The 19079-nt window shown below is 41.1% G+C and overlaps 1 protein-coding gene across 15 annotated transcripts in view; it reads right to left on the minus strand.

Moving 5' to 3' along the window:
* The window catches only part of EYA1 (EYA transcriptional coactivator and phosphatase 1), a 152980-nt gene extending 134246 nt beyond the window's left edge, over nucleotides 1-18734 (minus strand). For 5 of the 15 annotated variants that reach the window (XM_085572233.1, XM_085572231.1, XM_085572232.1 and 2 more), the window contains exons 1-2: nucleotides 18535-18734; nucleotides 6427-6534 (exon numbers count right to left, since the gene is read on the minus strand). In XM_085572233.1, coding sequence (XP_085428359.1) covers nucleotides 6427-6459 — 33 coding nt within the window. In that variant the 5' untranslated portion in view covers nucleotides 6460-6534; nucleotides 18535-18734. Of the gene's footprint in view, nucleotides 1-6426; nucleotides 6582-18534 lie in introns of those variants that run through there. The other 10 variants (XM_085572228.1, XM_085572221.1, XM_085572226.1 and 7 more) reach the window with 8 other exon arrangements.
* Between the last annotated feature and the right edge of the window lie 345 nt (nucleotides 18735-19079).

Here is a 19079-nt window from a genome sequence, read left to right on the forward strand (position 1 = left end):
CAAGGATAGCATGGAAGTCTTGGCATCTGAATGACTATCCCAGCTTTTGAAGCAGCAACAGAAACACATCCTTTTAATTAGAAATTATTATTTTGAGAAAAACCATATGTACTTAAAAAAAACCATTCAGGTAGTCCACTTAATATTGCAAAAATATACTTTGTACTAAAGTTTTTTTATAGAAGTAAAATTCAAAAAACAGTTTAGGTACGTGCATGTATAAGTAAAGCAGCCTTGTGTATGTGTGGGTGTGTAAATACCATATACTCAGATGCAAACCTTCAATGCATTAAGTAAACTTCAGCTCTATACCTTAGTACTCAATTCTGAGTCTGGTTACCTTCCGGATTGTTAAGTCTTTCTAAATTAGAACAAGCAATTTCTCTTTGTTTTACCTAATATTTGAAAATGGCAAAAAAGTCCCATGGGTCACTGAAAATTATCCCTTCATTCCTGCCGCCTGTTTCAAGTCAGTCAAAACATTCCAGACTTCAAAAGGGGGCTTTGCCTGCTTAGGCCATTTTGGTGTCCTTCTATGGTTGGCCTATGAGGGATTGGTTATTTGGATAAATTAGTTTGTGGAGCCTGCTGGCCTTCTAGAAGACCTCAGTGTCTGACTGAAAATTAGTTCTACCGAACATGCAGAAATCCCTGGGCAGACAAGAAGAAATAAATGGTGATAAAATCTAATACTACAATGTTTGTAATGTGATTTTATTCTCCTCTGTAGCTTGTAAGCAAAGCTAATGTTGAATTAAAAATTTTCAAATATAAAAATGTCTATGAAAGCACAAAATCAGATCAGTATCCGAGTCACAGCAGAGAAGGCTGGATGCCAACTTTAAAGTTAAGCTTCCCGCAGGAATCTTTTACAAGAACAAACAAAAAACCTCCTGGTTTTCCACAGAATCAAGTAGGTATTTACATTACGGATGCACCCCTGCTTAAGCCAGGAAGTCACACAGTTGAATTCGGCTGGAGCTTGGGCTGTGAATAAACTGCTATGCAGTCTTTCAGTGCAAAGTTGCACAACTGCCTAAGGAGAGTTTATCCTTACGGAAGAGAAGTCAGAGAGCCAAAACTAACAAACATGGCTCCTCAAGCGGAACAATGGTCCAGAAAACCTAATAAAAAAGAAAATAAACTTCACTGGCAGTTTGCTTTTTACTGTTAAGGGCTAAGCTACAACTTCATCAAGACTTTCAAGAAGAGACTCCATGCTGAACAGTGGCATACAGTGGCTGGAAAAAGTCAGATGGATTGTGTATTTCTCATATACCCATTTTTACAAGTCATCTAAAAATGCCTCACACTGTAACAAAGCAAAAGTTCCACCCCTGCGAGGAAACAAGGATTTGTAACCAAGGTAAGTGGTGGCATCTGTTGATTGACCCCAACAAAACCCCTGCAAGGTCTTTGTGACCTTGAGGAATATGTCCAACACTACAAGCTGTGAGTAGCAGTACTTCTGTCAGTGCTGTTGCCCACGGCACCTTAGGATTTCTGCCAGCAATGAGAAAAGGTACATTGTAAGTGACAACAATTTCTCTGTGGTGTTACTGCAAACACAGATGAATGAAGAGCCTGTAGTGAATGATGTTTTCAAACTGTCCACAAATAGCTTACAATTTTCAGGAGTATTTTCACTAAAATATTTTGAAAGAAAAAATTCTATCAATAGTAACTGATCGAGCAGTTGCTATAGATGGCCTAGCAGCAGCTCACTTCAATTTGGGGAACTTAAATACATCAGCTAGTTCCGGCTGTTCATTCTTTTTGACACTTACTGAATGTAATAAGTGGGTTTTGTGGCTTATGTTTCCAATATTCTACCAATTGCAGATAGAGAGGGGAAGGGGAGTGGGAAGGGTGCAGGCGATTACATTTTATAGGCTCAGTTACAGATTGCAATTGCATGGTCCTTGTTGGTTATTGCCTTGCAGAGCTTTCCAAAAAGGAAACGTGTCATGCATTTCTTCAGAACAGGAGGGGAACACAGAGGGGGGAACTTTGCCAGTCTTTGAGAAAAACTAAGGCAGCACATGCATGACTTTCACAGTGACCATGCTCTAAGTTTTCAACCAAAGGGAAAATACTTCTATTTTCACCCTTCATCCTCATAGACTTTGTTCCCTAATGTGACAAACAGGTAATGTGAGTAAGCATGACAAACATGTAATTGATGATGCTGTTCAAATCTGCAGGTCACCAGCCACACCCTCAGGCACAGCCATGCCACCACCATGGCAGTGGCCTCTGAAACAGCTCAAGAGTTGCGCTGCTGGATCCTAGCTTGCCTTGAAACAAAATTAACTTTCTAGCCCTTCTGGTAGTGAAGATAACCTTGAAAATGTGAAGAGAGTGTAATCTGATGCCTCAGTAAGACTGCAAGGAGCTTGAAACAAAGACAGAGAGATGTGAACTGCCCCAGCCATCTCTCTCTGGGCCCCATGGACTCAGCATTTCTGTGGTCGTGGAGTCTGGCATTTTTCCAAGATTCCACAGAATCTCGCATGTTTGCTGCAAAATTCATTATTTTGCTGCAGCCAGGTGCTGGATGTTTTTTGGTTTGGGTTTTTATTTTCTCCCTCCCCCTTTCTTGCTGAAACCAGCTACTTGCTCTGTGTCTTTCCACTAACGGAGGTAGGAGGTGAATTTTCGGTGCAAAGTGCCACTCTCTGGTATGTGGCATGGGAGAAGTGTCCAGTGAGCAGCAGGGATGGAGAAAGAAGTTGGAAATATGCAACCAGGCGGCCCAGAGTGCTGACTGAAAGCTGAGGTTTGGGGGCTGTGGGGGGAATCAGAAAAAATTAACTGCTGGAGTGGACCAAGAGCACCTCCTTTTTTGGCTCATTGGGTACACACTATTTGGATCCACCTTGACTACTGAGGGCCTCAGAGTCTTCGCTCTGTTTTCCAGATGGGCAAACTCCACCATAAAAAACACTCAATGCTGAAAATACTTCTTGGTGTGTAACTTTGCAATGAGAATTTTCAATTATGAGCCTGAACAGGGTAGGAATGAAAATTATTTTATGTTATATAATAACTGAATATTGCTACCAGAAAGAGAGTTATAGAAGAAAAGCCCTCCAAAATATCCCCAGAGGGTATAGTAATTGCTGAAAACATGGCAGTATTTACTGGTGAAAATTTTCTTGTGCTGAGTTTTGCAAATACGTAAACCCCATGCATTAAAAAAAAAAAAAAAATCACAGGCAAATCAAATTAAATAAAATACCTGCTGACCTCCACACTGCCTTTTCGAGTTTTGTTTTAGAAGTCATCATCAGGGTACCTCTAACCACCTAGGTTATCATCCTGAATCTTATCAGTGTTTGTCATGTTTTTAGGGCTTCTAGAGGGTTTCTAAGGCAACAAATTCATGTCAATGCCAAGTTTGGAACTGGTAGACTTAGCCTATCACAAATACAAGCAATGACAATTTTGCATATTTTTTTATACATCAATTTGGTACAAGATGTACTATTACACAGCCCTAGGCTCCTTACAATCAGAATTTCTCTAACACTCAAAATGACATTTTCATCTCAAAAATAATTAAAACAAGAATTTGTTTTTTTTATTTCTCAAGTATATTTGAACAGTGGGACTTGTTGCAAATGACTGGCAGACAGAAAAGCCCCTTCAGGATAGTGAGGAAAATACTAATTTAAAAAACCCAACCATTTGTTTTAGCTTGATGAAACATGAGTGAACCATCTTTGATAGGTGCATATATCATTAGCAAACAAGCTTCAAAGTATTTTTTGGACCCAGAAAGAAAGCAACAGAACTTAGGTGAAATTTTCAGACGTGATAACACACTGATATCCTCTGTCCAGCCAGGCTCAGGTTTGTGTTGTGCCTCTTTCTCAAGTACCTAGTAAAGGAAGGGCAGGGGCAGAGGTAACGTTCAAGATTGCATGCCCAAATTTGAAATTCATTTCCTACAGAATGCAAAGCAAGCATGTGACAATTAGTACAATTAGAACCATTTCTTGATTAGGAAATGGCTAAAATACTCAGCTGAGTGAGTGTAACAGAAGTGCAGAAGTGAGTTAACTGGGCTTATTATGATAGCCTCACAGGCTGTATTTGCATGTGCAACACCATCCTCTTCCTCAAAAGAGAAATCCTGGCCAAAGACAATGGCAAAGTATTTCCTCATCTACTCTCTCATACTGTTGGCTGACAGCATTTTTTCATTTGCCTTTACCTTCTCCTTCTCTTGGTATTTTCTCTGTTGTACATCTAGCTCTGTCTTCCTAAAATATTATCCAGCTTCATTTCTCAGTTGTTGAATAAAGCTCCTCCCTTATCTGCATGTACCTGAAGTTGCTTCCACCTCATAGTTTGCACAGGACAGCTGCAAAATTAAATTACCTTTCAATTGGTATGTGTAGGGAAGTTTTCTTCTTTTCCTATGGCCTAGCACCAGGTTTTCAAAGTCAATACATGTTTTTGGGATCTTAAATCCCAGACAGGTTTTGGTTTCTGGTTTCTAATTACAGAGTACTAATCTATCCCTCACCCTCTCTTTCTTTTTATGCACACACACAGAGCAAAATAAACAATGTTCATGCCACCATCTTTATTTTCACTGAGACTATTTTGCTTTCTGACTACCACTTTTAGGAAATCTCCCTGCTGGTCAAGTGGCTGATGCAAACACAGCAGACTGCCCAATAATGAATGACTTCAAGTGATACCTAATTGATAGATCTGATCCCAGGGTTTAATACCCCAATTTTAAACCTTTCCAATGGCACTGCAATCAGAAGAGTCACACCCTGCCCTGTGTCATGTACCTTTGGGCACCTCAGTCCTCATTTACAGAAGCCTGAGTGCTGGTCAGACCAGTGGGTCTATTCAGCAGTTACTAGCTTAAATTTTGATAATTCTGATAGCATCAACAACTACCACCCACTTGGGTAATGTGAAAGGAAACTGAGCAGTTGGAAGTGTTTTACAGGCTCTCTGGACTAAGTGGTGAAAAGAAGGAATGGAATGAATAACCCCAACAGGAGTGCTGGTGGTGCCAAACCATGAACAAATATTTCCCTTAATACTCCTGTTATGTTAGGCGACAGTTACATTTGTCATTACATACAGCCCAGCACACAATTACCCGGCCCAAACCCTCCACAGCACACGAAGCCCAGGCTATGCCAGGCACACAGAGAGGAGGTATTGCAGTGGAAGCCACAGAAAATCCTGACAGGATCAGGGAAAGGCTTTTCATGCATGGAGGAAAGCCAATTCCAAATAGAAAGAGGAGCTTGGGTGGTGCTGAAAGCTCTGGCGCTGCAACTGCAAACAGGACCATCCCTGTTTAGTGCCTGTTGGTAACCATGGCCACCCTTTCCCTAAGAGTTAACTGGTCCTGTCCACACATGGTGGTAGCAGTGATGGATAAATACCCAAACATACACATAGAGACAAGACTGGAACAAATGAACATCGGAAAATAATCAAAGCCATATTGCTTCAGACAGTAAAAAATACACTATACATGAAGTGTAACAAAAACATGCAACACAACAGGCTTATTGTAAGGGGTTTGGTTTTGTCTACTCAGTTGCTACATTAAATGGAATCATCAGGGAAACTGGATATAGAAACATGAAATACAAAGGGAAGAGTGAGAGAGAATAGACTACTGTCAAATGTAGAAAATAAATACATCAGGAAAAAATGCAGGAAATAAATCTAATTAAATTTACTAAATAGCTTTTGGACTTATTTTACAACTGGTAAAAATAATGTAATCTCGATACATACACTTTCTGTGTAACAATTCAAAATAAAAACATATATGTAGTATTTTGAATTACACCGAGTACCAAGAATGATGTCACAAATTAAACTGACATATTCAAAACACACAACTAATCATTTGACCATGCATGAAACATTCTCAATTGTGCCTGACAGTTTGCAAAATTTCTTATTATTGTGACTCTACAAAGAGGCATTTACAATAAACAGCAAGGCTACTACATTTTTTTGCCACTGTTCTTAAGAAGGCAGCTAGGAGTTGCGCTCACTTCTCCCAGAAGCAGTATTTACATATATTCACAAAGACAAAGAGAAATACCTTCAAATAATGAGAAGAAAACTCTCTAACAGATACAATTGTTAACAACACAAACACAGCAGGCCAAATATTTCTTAGAGAAAGAAAGAATATTTCATTTTGTAATATGAATCGCTAAAGACAAATATTTTTAAAGCCATACTTAATTTTCTGTAGCTTTAGCATAAGCCTCCATCTCTCAACTAATTTCATCATTCCCTGCTTCTTCCAACCATTAAAAGGGCATGTAGCTCTCTAAGACTTTAATTCACTTGGTTGCCACAAAAATAATTGCCACTTTAAAAGCCACAACTTTTTTCCTCAGGACTGACAAGTTGTTTACTTACAGACTTCCCATTTATTCCCTCGGGGTCTTCCATTGAAGATTTCTCCTTCCAAATTATATACGGGCTATTAGTTACAGGGAGGTTCAGACAGTCCTAGCACACACACACCTGTGGAAAAGACAGCACCACATCGTCGGATTAATTTGTTGGCATGAAACTAGGAGCTGATCTTCACTTCTGCAACTTTCCAGCAACTAACAAGTATTCACAAGTTGGGAGCAGTTGTCTTTGAAGAATTGAATCAGTCTTGAAAATAAACACACAGCTGAGCTGTTTATTGCGAATCCATGCAAGCCAAAAGCAGGCAGCGAGAGCCCCGTTGTGCTCACTGTCTGCAGAAGAATAAAAGGCAGCCAGGACCGCTTCCACCACCACTATTTCTGTGCCAACAACACATCTCTTCTTCTTTTTTTTTTCCTTTTTACTTTTTTTTTCACATTTAGGAAACTCAGCCTTCACCTGATATCTATCAATGTCAATAGTACTTTAATGCTAAGAGGAAATAATAACAAAGCAACATGATTGTAGACAGAGCCAGGATAAAAAAGAAAATCCACAAAGTTTTCAAACGTTGCCCTCAAGCTAAGGATATTTTTGTACTTAATCTCTTCAAGTTTACATTAGGTCACAGTCTTAGACCTCATAAATTATAAATATGGGATGCTTTGTGTTCTCTCACCTTCAGAAAGGGTGTTCTTTGATGTTTACAGTAACAGTGAAGTACTGAGATGAAACAATAAAGGCTTACCCTACCAAACAGATTATCAACCCAAAATATGGTTTCCCTCCTCCTTTAGAATAAAATGCTGCAAACCTCTTAAAACTCAGATTTATTCTTGGTGTAATTTAAACAAACCCAGCTAAAAACTTCATTAGAAAAACTGGTGCTTTGTTTTTGAATACATGGGGAAAATGCTGTCAACAAAAAATAAAAATTAAAATCTGATTTTTTTTAAGTGGGTGTACATAGATACGCACACACACACACACACACACACACACACACACACACACACACACACACTTTGCTCTTCTGTGACAGCTGATGATATGGTCTGAAGATATTCAATTTGTCCTAAAACCATTCTGCATATGAAATACATATAATTTAGGATCAGGAGTCAAAATCTTATTTTTATCTTTCTACCTGGATAAGACCCTAGCAAGAAAGTATAAAAAATCCCTCCAAACCCATTTTTTTTGGACACCACTCCTTACACACATTTGGCTACTTCTATAAAATCTAAGCATTAAGAAAGTGTTAACAGGTCCACTCCACACCCTAAGGAAGATGCTAATATGAACCATGCTTCTGCAACGCATCCACTCCCTTCTTTCTGGTTTACAATTGAGATCAAATCCAGTCCTGCTCCTGCTGAGAACAATGGCCAATCTGCAATATTTCTGTGAAATCAGGGTTTGGTGCTTATATTTGTTCGGACACCAGATTATAAGTTAGAAAACTATTTATGGCTGTTAAAAGTGACAATTAAAGTTAGGGAGGGAAAGGAAAAGATTTTTTTTTACAAACTTAAAAAATAACCAAAAACAAAAAACAAAACCAGAGAAGAAAACAGCCCTCTAACAATGCCCCACTCCTAAGCAATGACTGACATCTGTTTCAAAAACTCTTTTATTGCAAAATTCAATAAATGGAAAAACCGCAGCAAACCGAAAGCCTGCCACTTCAGTGAGGGAATAAAATGGAGCCTTTTCTAATGGAAAAATATTCAAAAGTCAATTGATGTAATGCTGGTATGGATGACCTGATGGATTTTCAGATCAGCAGTGCTCTCTTTACTAATGGAAAGAAAACTTTACAAAGATTGGTGATTTTCTCTTGAAACCCAGAAGGAAAAAGCATATATGCTTTCGTGTATATTATAGTACAGCCGTAATTAGGCGACCTAACTTGCAGGAGCTGCTGTTGCAAATATTTTCTCTCTCTGGGAAAGATTCCTATGACACACCAGTTTTAAAAGAGCCTACTCTTGTAATTTCTGCTCTGACATATGCTGCACTTCATGTCACTGTAAAAGAGGTTTACAAAAAGCTCCTATATATGTGGGCTCCCACCCACACTGCTAGGGGCAAAGACTTGTCTTACTCAGAAGACACCAGAGACCTCTGGCAGCAGAATCAAGTCACACTGACATGAGGGCTTAGATTTTAATACAGAACAGCTGATCCACAATTAAGTAATAATAATTAAGTCCTTTTAATTTTGAAAAATTCAACTTTTAAACAAAAGCACTCAGTTATCCTGATTCTAATTGTCATCTTAGGTTATTTTTATCTTTTAATAAAGCTTTACAAAAACTAATTTAATTCCCTTGACTTGTTAATGTATCAAAAAATATATCCAAATTACACAGTATCTATTACAGAGAAGCTGTTATATGCAAAATGTGCCATCAAATATGAGTAGGACAAAAATTCAATTTATTGAAAAAGACAAGATCTAAATTGAAGGGAAGTCATGAAAGCACATATCCTGTTTTATTTTTCTCTACTTATTTGGAAGTAATCTTCTTTGTAAAATATTATACCATTAAATACACAACAGTACTAAGAGTCCCACCAGCTAAAGAAGTACTGTTGTACCAGGGATGATGACCTCTTTCCAAGCAGCTATTACCATTTAGAAGGGAATAAAAAAACCCACAGAGAAGCACAGAAAGTGGTTTATGGGGGACTTTTATTCCCTCGTTTCTGAAACGTTGGCCAACACCACGCAATTCTCCCCAAGACGCGGATCTCAACACGCGCCTTCGCCGCCAGGCACAGGGCGGCTGCCAGCCCCTCCCAGCCACGCTGTGGAGGTGGCAGGAGCTTTAACCAGCTTCTGGTCATGGAAGCGCTCTCTCCCTGTCCCCATCTGAGCACCCACCTGAAAACCTGGCATGAGGCAGGGGCAGGTCACCTGGGAAGCAGATGTTAAACACAGTCACAGAAATACTCTCTTAGGGCTGGGAGGTACCAGTGGAGGCTGATCACATGGAAAGAGAGAGAACCAAACGCAACGGTGACCAAAAAGTAACTGGCTATGGCTGACCCCTGGCACCTAGACACCTACATTTAAGGACAAGGAAGCTCATTCTTTATGCTCGCCAAGCGTTTCTTCATAAAAGTTGTGCATTTCCCATGCAAGAACTCCACTGCCACTAATCCACGTCTTGGAGCTGTCCCAGGGCTGCTGGAACATACCTTCAGCTGCACTGGGCCCCTGACAAAACTCACAGTGATCAGAAACAGCACCAACGCAACAATACCTTGGGCTACCTTAGCCCTTCTATCACCAAGGAAAAGGAATTAAACTTTTCATCCTGTTCCTGTGTCACCAGCAAAATCAATCCTGTCTTACAACCTCCCGGCTGATTATGCCATTGCGAAGTCTCCAAGATAAGGTCAGTTTAAGTGCCATGAGTGGTTTCTGCTTTGCTCTTATTTTCTTATGTATTCTCAGGAACTAATGGTATTTTTCCAATAACACTTAGAAAAAACTATACATATTTGTTAAAAGAACACAAAAAGCCACATGTGCTTTACCTTTTGGTAGAGAAAATTAAAAAAGAGTTTATGAAGCTGTGTGAAATGGCCTTTTTTACCCTGTTGATGATAACATGTTGTATTTTACAGTTAATGTGAGGGAACTCAATAATTTTGATTTTATGTGCTATATTTGGTAAATTTCCTTTTTAGCACTTTCTAAAGACTCACTACATTCACTCCATTCCCAGGTACATCTCTTGTCCCCCACCCCCGCTTCCTTTTTGGGTGTTAAATTTGGCAGATAACCTGCGTAGCATTTAGAAAACAATTATTTCCAAATGCTGGGAAAGAAACTTGCCAAGTATAACAGCTGAAAACCAAAAAGAAAGGGAAAAAAAAAGAGGAAGGAAATAAAATGCAAGAGGGAAAGGTATTTTTAAAAAATGAAATTTGGTAGGGACCTTTCAGCAGCTTTATAAACAATTAACTCCAGGGTTGTGACTGAAGACCACCTCTGATTCAGCCTGGAATGCCTGCAGATGCAATACAGCATCTTGCCTTCCAGTGAACCTCAGGGACTCCAGCAAAACAGATAGGTGCCCAGATGTGTGGGACTTACCACGCACATCTGCTGGAAGGCATCCCACACCCACTGCAGTGCTGACACTGAGCAGACCCAAACTCTGGGGGTGTGCAAACCCCCAGATCACTCTGTGGCCTTGCAGCATGTAGGTGACACACTGAACAATACCACAGGGGGTAGGTCACTACTTCTGCACCCCAATAAACATCCATGTTCATCTCAACAGACCTTTTTTCCCACTACCATCAAGCAGAAATGCATGGAGTGTCAGGACTTGTGGCTGAATTAGACCTGTGGGAGAGGGGGCTGGAAGTTTTCAGTGTTACTGGTAAGCTCCTTTATATAAAATAGAACAAGCACACTGGTGTCCTGGACAGGCATGTTTAAAACCCATGGCTCTTACACTCACTGCCATGTCAAGGTCTAGCACCAAATTAATCTCATTCTTTATAAGTAAATAATATAAATTTAGTATAATGAATTTTGTTTCGCTAGCTAGGTAATCACTTTTAAATTTATTTTAAAGATTAAAAGTATGGTAATTCCCTAACATTTTTAACTTCACTGAGAAGTTAAATTTCTGGTAAGGAAACATGAGGTCTCATCTTCCTACACAGAAATCTCACTGGGTGTTGGACCAGAATAACCACGGAGACTCAAGAGCAAAAGGAAGCAAGAAAGAAGGCAGAAATGAAGCGCTATGAACACAAAAAATACATCACAGGCAAATTATATCAGTGACAGTTTCAGAAACTCATCTTTGCTACTTTCTGAATGCTGATTACATTTATAAAATTGCTATCACAGAGTAAGCCTAAGTATGTCTTGAAGGAACTACTCAACAATAGAGTTTGTGCCCCATTTCTCCCATATACCATTAAATTGAATATGAAAAAAAGTGTTGAGAACACAAGTGCCACGATACTGGTTGAAACCAACAATCCTTTTGGTGCTGTTTCCAGTAACAGCCATCACTGGACAGAAGAGCAAGAACAGAAAAAGCATATGCCATTTTCATGGCATTTTCCCAGTTTCCTGCTATTTCAGCTCAGAGGGTTTCCTGAGACAGATGGAGTTCATCTGTGTAGCAATCCTCACTACAACTCTCTGAAGTACTTGTCTATTCTCCTCCTGAAACCTATGTAATTTTTTTTTTTTTTTTTTTTTGTTCCTGGCAGTTTTGAACATTAATTTTTGGAGGCATTACTGAGAACTGAACAAATTTTCTTGGAATTATCTTAGATGCCAAGACCCCAATTCTGAAAGGGTCAGCCCATTGCCATCAATTTTCCATGTACAACTACAACCATTTAAACGGAGGTTTAGCAGTTCACATTTATATCTGCAGAATTTCAGTTGTCATTTTATTGTCTACTGACTTGTCTCATTTCTTCACCACTCTCCTTGCTATTCACCTCAAGTGGCAGAAACCTACAAAAATGATTCTGCCTGATTAGCACACTTATTGAGACCTTTGGAGAGTGCAGTGAGGATAACAGAAAAGTCCTACCTAAAGCAACAAAGGCAAAAGATACTGGCATGTTTTTATGGGAATCTCCTGGTTGCTAATTTTCAGCAAGCTCAGAAGAGCTCTCTGGTCTCCCAGCATTGGAAGAGATGGTCAAATACAAAGAAAACTCTCCTGAGGTGGAGATAGAAGCCTGACAATGTACTGTTCAAAATTTAGATGGGCAATAAGACTGGAAAAAAATGAAGTAAACAATTTGCCATTGCTTTTACAGGATCTAAACCTGAAATAAAAGTGTTTCAAAAACTGTATTGAAGTCTTTGAGTTGCTTCCCACATCAAATGGTCAGGAATGATTTTGAATAGGAATAAGGACCTGGTATGTGTTTCAGGTATGAAACCTGGTGCCTAAAATGGGCAGATTTCTAAGTTCAATCTCCCTCACACAAGCAGCCAACAGGGAGCCTCAGTCAGGAAGCTCCACAAAAGGCTAAAGTGGGAGACACATACAAAAATTTAAAGCAATAATGTTATTCTAAAAGCAGAGCTCTCCAAACATAGCAAAAGATCATATTTTTCATTGAATACTAAATGCATGCAAAAGCCAAGCTGTAGAACAATGTTAAAATTATACTGGTTACTTGCTTGCCAGAATTTCTTTTCTAAATTACTTATAAAATTAATACTACATTTAATCTATGCAATGGGATCAACTTTATTTGTATCTGAAATGTAGGTTGAAACTGTTCAGCAGGAAAACACACTAACAGTTTAGGACAGGAAATAAAGAATATTCTTAAGGTAAAAACATAAAAATTCTGCTTTTAAAAATCAATAAAATTACATTTTACAAGGTGAACTTTGTCTCGAATAAGGATTAAACAGCTCTTCCCTTAACATTCCATAGGATCTTTATCATCAAAAAGTTAGAATTTCCCTGGTTTTATTTATGTATCATTAAAAAAGAACAAAACCAGAATGCAACAGCCAATTCCTTTGTCATCACGTCTTTGAGCAATAAATCTGTGTTCTGCTTTCTATGTGTCAAACAGACTACAAAAGGTGGGGGGGATGAACAGATTAACACTATTAGGTTAAGTGTCATGGTTAATAAAGAATATGAACTATGTACAAGAAAATTGTTGAGCTACGAATCATAACTTGCAACTGGAATACTTACCTAGCTCAGGAAAGAAGTGTAAGATACTTTACAAACAAAGCTTTCTTTCAACCCGTGTGGTTCTGTACAATGTAGTAATTATATACATGCTTTAAGAAGCCTTTCTACACCTATTATAAATTTAGATTAAAGGTAGGGCATTACTTATTATTTTACATGTGCTTTTAAAGTACTTTGTAAAATATATGCAGTCTATAAAAGTTTGTGGTCTAACAACAAGCAACTTGTCCTGCTTCTGCATAATTCAGTGCAAACAGGTAAAAGTATGCTAGTTATAATTAATACAGATCACATGTAGAGGTTTTCAGGTTTACACGGAGCAATTAAAGTAATTTTCCTCTAGGTGAAATGTCTTAGTTTTCTAATTTTTTAAACTTTTAATTATTTTTTCAAATAAATCAGATACATTTGAGTCTGAAGTTGTAACAACTTTCATTAAAACCTAGGCTTCCCCCAAGCTGGTAAAAGCATTCAAGTATGCCAGCAATATTTTCAATAGTGGGTGCCACAGCATCCCTGAGAGCAGAAAAATCCACCCAGACAGATGGGTTATAGAAAGCATGGTTGCAAGGGAGTCACCCTGGCTGTAGAAAGCTAATGTTCAACCATGAAACACAGAGGCCAAAGTCGTGGCATCTCCTGGTGAGGGGGACCCAAGTGCTGGGTGAGGGCCAGCTGAGGTCCCACGCTCTCTGAGAATCAGCCAGCTGCCTCTGGACCCCCCCCGGGAGCTGTGCAGTTGCCCTTGTGTGGCTCAGAGCCATGTCTCTGGTGTCTCCATGGGAGTGCCACTTGCAGCTCTCACAACAGATCAACCACCAACTCAGTGTGCACAGCAGTGACCTTTCTCTCACCTCCAGCAGTAAGGCTAAGGATGCTGCTCTCCTCTTTACAATAATAAAACTTCCCTGTCTCTTGAGGTCAACCAAAATTTTCACTGACAAGTCACAGCAATCACACACCACAAGGAGCATCTTATTTTCTGTCTTTACAACAGATCAATAGCTACAAATAATTCTGCTTCTCTTCATGCAGTAGAGGTACCTGCTTGAAATTGGAATGAGCTTCCCTAGTAGGTGCAAGTAGTCTGTTTTCTTCATTTTGACTAATTTCTGAGAATGGGATCTTTTTCAAACTCTGTTAAGTCCAAATGAAAGAAGATGAATGGTCCTAATACTGAGAAAACCAGAAGGCTGTATCACTGAAGTGTCAAATCTGCCAGTGTGAGATTCAGTGGGATATTTAAAGGCACCACATCAGCCTAAGCATCTACAGCCATTTACAGCTCCTTGTCTGTTTGTTTATATTGCAAGTATTCTTGTGAATTACAGTAAAGGTCCAGCTACACCTTTAGCCACCTAAATACCCCTGGAAACCTGGCCCATGGTGACCAGAAATACCCACAATTCACTAAATGAAAACTAGTTTTAAGGCAGAAGTGATACTGGCTTTACCTAACAATGATGCCAACCTTCCTTCATGTTTCTGTTCGACATCCTCAAGCTCTTGCCTCTCAGGAGTAATCCCAGGGAAGGCACTGCCCAGCTCCCTGTGGGATCATCCCTGCTGTTAGTGGGTCAAGCAAGGAGGCACTGGTTGGGACCTCTCTCTCTTTTCTAGCCAGCAGTCACTGTTTATGAAATTAAACCCCACCAATAAATTGTTGACAAATTTGGACAATTAGCATTGGAATATTACAGGGGAGAAGAAGAAAATTATTGTAGGAGTATTTACAGGACTCCCAATTCCTTGCAAAACAGTGCTAAAACACTTTTGGTTTTCCATGCTGTTCTGCTCTACTTTGTCACATCTTGTGCTTGACAGATGACATTCTTCTCCTCTGATTCCTTCCAGACTATGTTTTCAAGAAAATGGATTCAGTAACTCCTCATTTTTAACATAAGAAAAACTGAAAACATAAGGATTTGGAACCTTGATAAATAGGTTTTGCTTATACAACTACACAAAGATGCATTTTGTGGTTTTTGTCAGCACCTAAAAAATGCACCTAGTCAAACAACAATATTTAGTTTCAGTTCTCCATGTCTCCAAACTGCATCTACCAATGAGAATGAACTTTATATACATTAAGGAAAAAAACCAAAACATTCAAGAGCAAAACCAGTAGAAATTAAGTAATTAAATAAATCAGTCTGTCCTCTAGCAACAGCCACATTTCTTAAGTGTTTGCTTATCCTAATAGCCTTGCAATCTTTTTCACCATCACAGATCCAGATGAAACTTTAATTATTGTTAAACATTACTGACTATAGCAATATATTAAGTGGGAAGAACAGAACAGACAATGGCTATTATCTATAGAACACAATTTTTACAGCTATTATAAAAATAGTTTAACTTATCAAATAATGCTATAACTAAGTTTTTATAAATAATATTTAATAATAAAATAAAAAGTGAAGAATTAACTACACTATAATTTTGAACATAATATTTCACTTTCTTGTGAGAACAATACAACCTAAAACATTAAAAAAGAAAATTTTATTCACATATCACCATGCAATCACCTTCAATATTCAGATGATAAAGAGATCAAGCTATTGAGCTGAGTAATGAAAATTAAAAAATTTCAGGAATTAGGCCAATTGCCTAAAGTAGCAGTAGGTGTGACTCGCTATGGAAACAACATGGGAAGGCTAGAGAAACAACTTCGAGTTGGAAAAGCTTTTAAAAGCGTATGAAGTACCCAGCTGTGGCCTCCTTGATTTTAAGGACTTTACACACAATTTCCGTTCTTATAAATAAAAAGAGCTTTCTCCTAGCTCACTTCATTATAAGGGGAGCTGCAAAAATGCAGACCCACCTCACAGGGTGGGATTTTCACCTCGGTGATTTTTCCAGGCAGCCCGGCACAGTGGGGGCCCTGGGCAGACTGGGGCACTGACTGCCCGCACTGCCCATGCCCTGCCTGGGGTTTGCTTGGGGACAGCAGCTGCCCCAGGTCCCCCAAGAACTGCCCCTCTGGGTGTCACTGCCAGGCAGCCACAGCTCACTGTCACACCATCAAGCCCAGGCAAACTTTTCTTGGTCCAACCATTAGAGACTTTCCATGGTAGTTTGACCCATATCACAGAACTCAATGGTAAATTCGTATTTTACTTCCTAGCTCCATGCAATAGGATTAGCACTATCAGAGTGAGAAGATATTCTGTGTCGCAAAGGAAAAAGAAAAAAAAAAAGAAAGAAAAGGGAAAAAAAAAAAAGCACTAAAAGTGTCCAGTCATTTGAGAAATCATTAACTTATGATGTTTGGTATATCAGATTAAACAATCAAAGAGAGTAAAAATTATAGAAAGGAAAAAATCTCAAGCCTCCCAACTCAATTTAAACTCTTAATTTTGTATCACTCTCCCTCTCTCTAAATCTAGAGGGAAAGGTTATTTTGAGCAATATTTTTGGATTCTATAATTAAGCAATTGAATGAGAGAAACAAAGAAAATAATGTAAAATTCTAAAAATGCACAGGATGCCAGAGGGCCCTATTTTCTAGTTGACTAGGAGAAACTGATCAAATGACCTATGAAGATTTTACAATTTTCCTGCCAGAATCCATCCCCAACCTTGCCCATGGCAACAAGTTTTGCAGCACAAGGAGGACAGAGCCAGAAACACACAAAAAAAGTTACTTGCTTCCTCCTTTCTCATCCTACCCTGTTTGTAATTCAGTTCACATGAGAAGATGAAGCTAATGAAGAAAATTAGTAATGAAACATCAAGCTTGGAATGAATAACATCAGTTATTGGTGCATTGGTAACCATTGCTTATGGTCACATAAGGAACCAGTGACTCAGTTTCTACTTAGATGGATTATAAATATTTTTATTGATGCTATTATAATTTCAAAAATTTTGAGGACTGGTGAACCATACAGAAAGAGTAATTCATACATTTTAAAAGGTTGTTGAAGAACACGCATACTTGTGGTTTACATCACACTTAAATCTACAGTAGAACAAGTTGTGTAGCTAGAAGGTTTGGGAGGAACACATCTAGACCAGCCTTCAGAAGATGTGCCAGCTACTTCCATGAGCTGCAGTCCTCAATTATGGACATTTTCATACATATTGCCCTTCTGTTTCTTACTTTCTGCTGCAGCTGGACTACCTGCTCCCTGCCTCCTGCGTGATCCTAACAACTACCCTGATTACGGTGCATGCTTACACAGCTTTTGGCAGATCCATAGGGACTTTCCAAACACCAATCTTTTTAAAGAACTTCTGACAGCACTGAATGACTATTTTCTGTTCTTATAACCATGTTTTTATTTTAAAGTATTATGGAAAGTGTGAGTCTTCAAACATAGAAACTGTTTGGTGCTGCTATTCATACTGCATTTTGCTGGAGCATATATAACAATAAGAGTGTTTTGCTACTAGAAGTCAATGGGAACTACTTGCAATTTAAACAACACTATGCTCCTACGAATCTAAAAGGGAACTAAAAAAGGGGGGGAGTGAGGGGAGAAGCCTACTGTTATAATTTCATAATTGAAGAAAACTCTGAGCTTTGATTCTGTTATAGAAAAACTGCCAATTTGAGTACAATCTTAAAGAACAGAATATTTCCTGAAAAAAAAAAAAAAAAAAGCAAAAAAGCGCTTTATCTCCAGAATGAACAACAGAGACCAAAACCATTTCATAAGTAGCCATATCCATCCATCTCTTTGAAGGTCTTAGGTGACGGCGGGAGAAATAAGAACCCCAGAAAGCGAACTGAGGCAGGATACACCTGTGGGCGCACCCCCTCCCTGCTGCCCTTGCTCAGCCCTCGCCTCCCCAGGCGCTGGGATGCGCGGAGCGAAGGGGAGCACCGGAGACCATCCCTCCGTGCCCGACCCGCTGGAGCAGGCAGCCAGCGGGCTCCCGGCGGGGAGGCGCCCGCCCCAGCGGGGCCGTGCCCGGGACACCGGCGCGGCCGCGGCCGGCGGGGTCGCCGTCGGTGCCCCGGCACCGGTCTCTTCTCCCCGTCCGTCGGAGGAGGAGCTGCGCGCCCCTCGCTTCCCCTGACACTTGCCGTGCCCGCGGCCGGCAGCCCCGAGCAGCGGAGCGAAGGCGGGCACGCTCACACCACGGCGGAGCGCCCACAGACTGTCACCTCCGGCACACAACACGCGTCCAGCGCCCGGCGGCACCGGGGCTCCCGCGGCGCCGGGCGAGCCGCGCTCCGCCGCCCCTTCCCCTCCCACGCCGGGGCTGCCGGCCTCGCCCCTCCTCCCGCCGCCAGCCCCGCGCAGCCCCGGGGCTCGGCCGGCGCCTCCCGCCCGGCCCCACGTGTCCGGCACCCCCGGCTCGGGGGCGGCAGCCGCGGCCCCGCCGCCCGGCCCGGCCCGGCGCGGCCCGGCCCGGCGCGGCGCGCACTTACTCCGCGGAGCCTCCGGGGCGGCGGCGCGGGCCCGGCGGCTCCCCGAGGGCGCCCGGCGGTAAGTTTCGAGGAGCGCGGAGCCGCGCTCGGCGGGGAGGGGTTTCGGGGAGGCGGCGGCGAGAAAACTTCCCTGGAGCGGCTCGACCGCCTCCTCCGCCTCCTCCCGCCGCCGCCGCCGCCTCGCCCGGCGGCAGCACCGCGCCTGCCCGGCCGCGCCGCCCGCTGCCGCCGCTCCCGGCCCGCCGTCACACCCCAGAGCGCCGCTGGCTGCCCCCATTCCCGCCCCACCAGCACACAGTTTTAAAATTATTGTTTTCTATATCTCTTTTTTTTTAAATTTTATTTCTAAGAATTAAGATGTTATTAGCGAGGGAAGGATGGGCCCTGAGGAATGCCGGCTTCCTGCAGCGCTGCCGGGACGCCGGGGACGGCTGCAGGTCACACACCCCGAGTCCAGCTGGCAGCTCCGTCGCTGGCTTGGCAGCGCCGGGCCCGCAGCGTGAGCAGTGGGAAAGGTACCGGCAGCATCCCCTGGGCCCAAGGGC

The sequence above is a fragment of the Lonchura striata genome, chromosome 2, assembly GCF_050655825.1.
Source record: "Lonchura striata isolate lonStrDom1 chromosome 2, ASM5065582v1, whole genome shotgun sequence".
NCBI classification, from domain to species: Eukaryota; Metazoa; Chordata; class Aves; order Passeriformes; family Estrildidae; genus Lonchura; species Lonchura striata.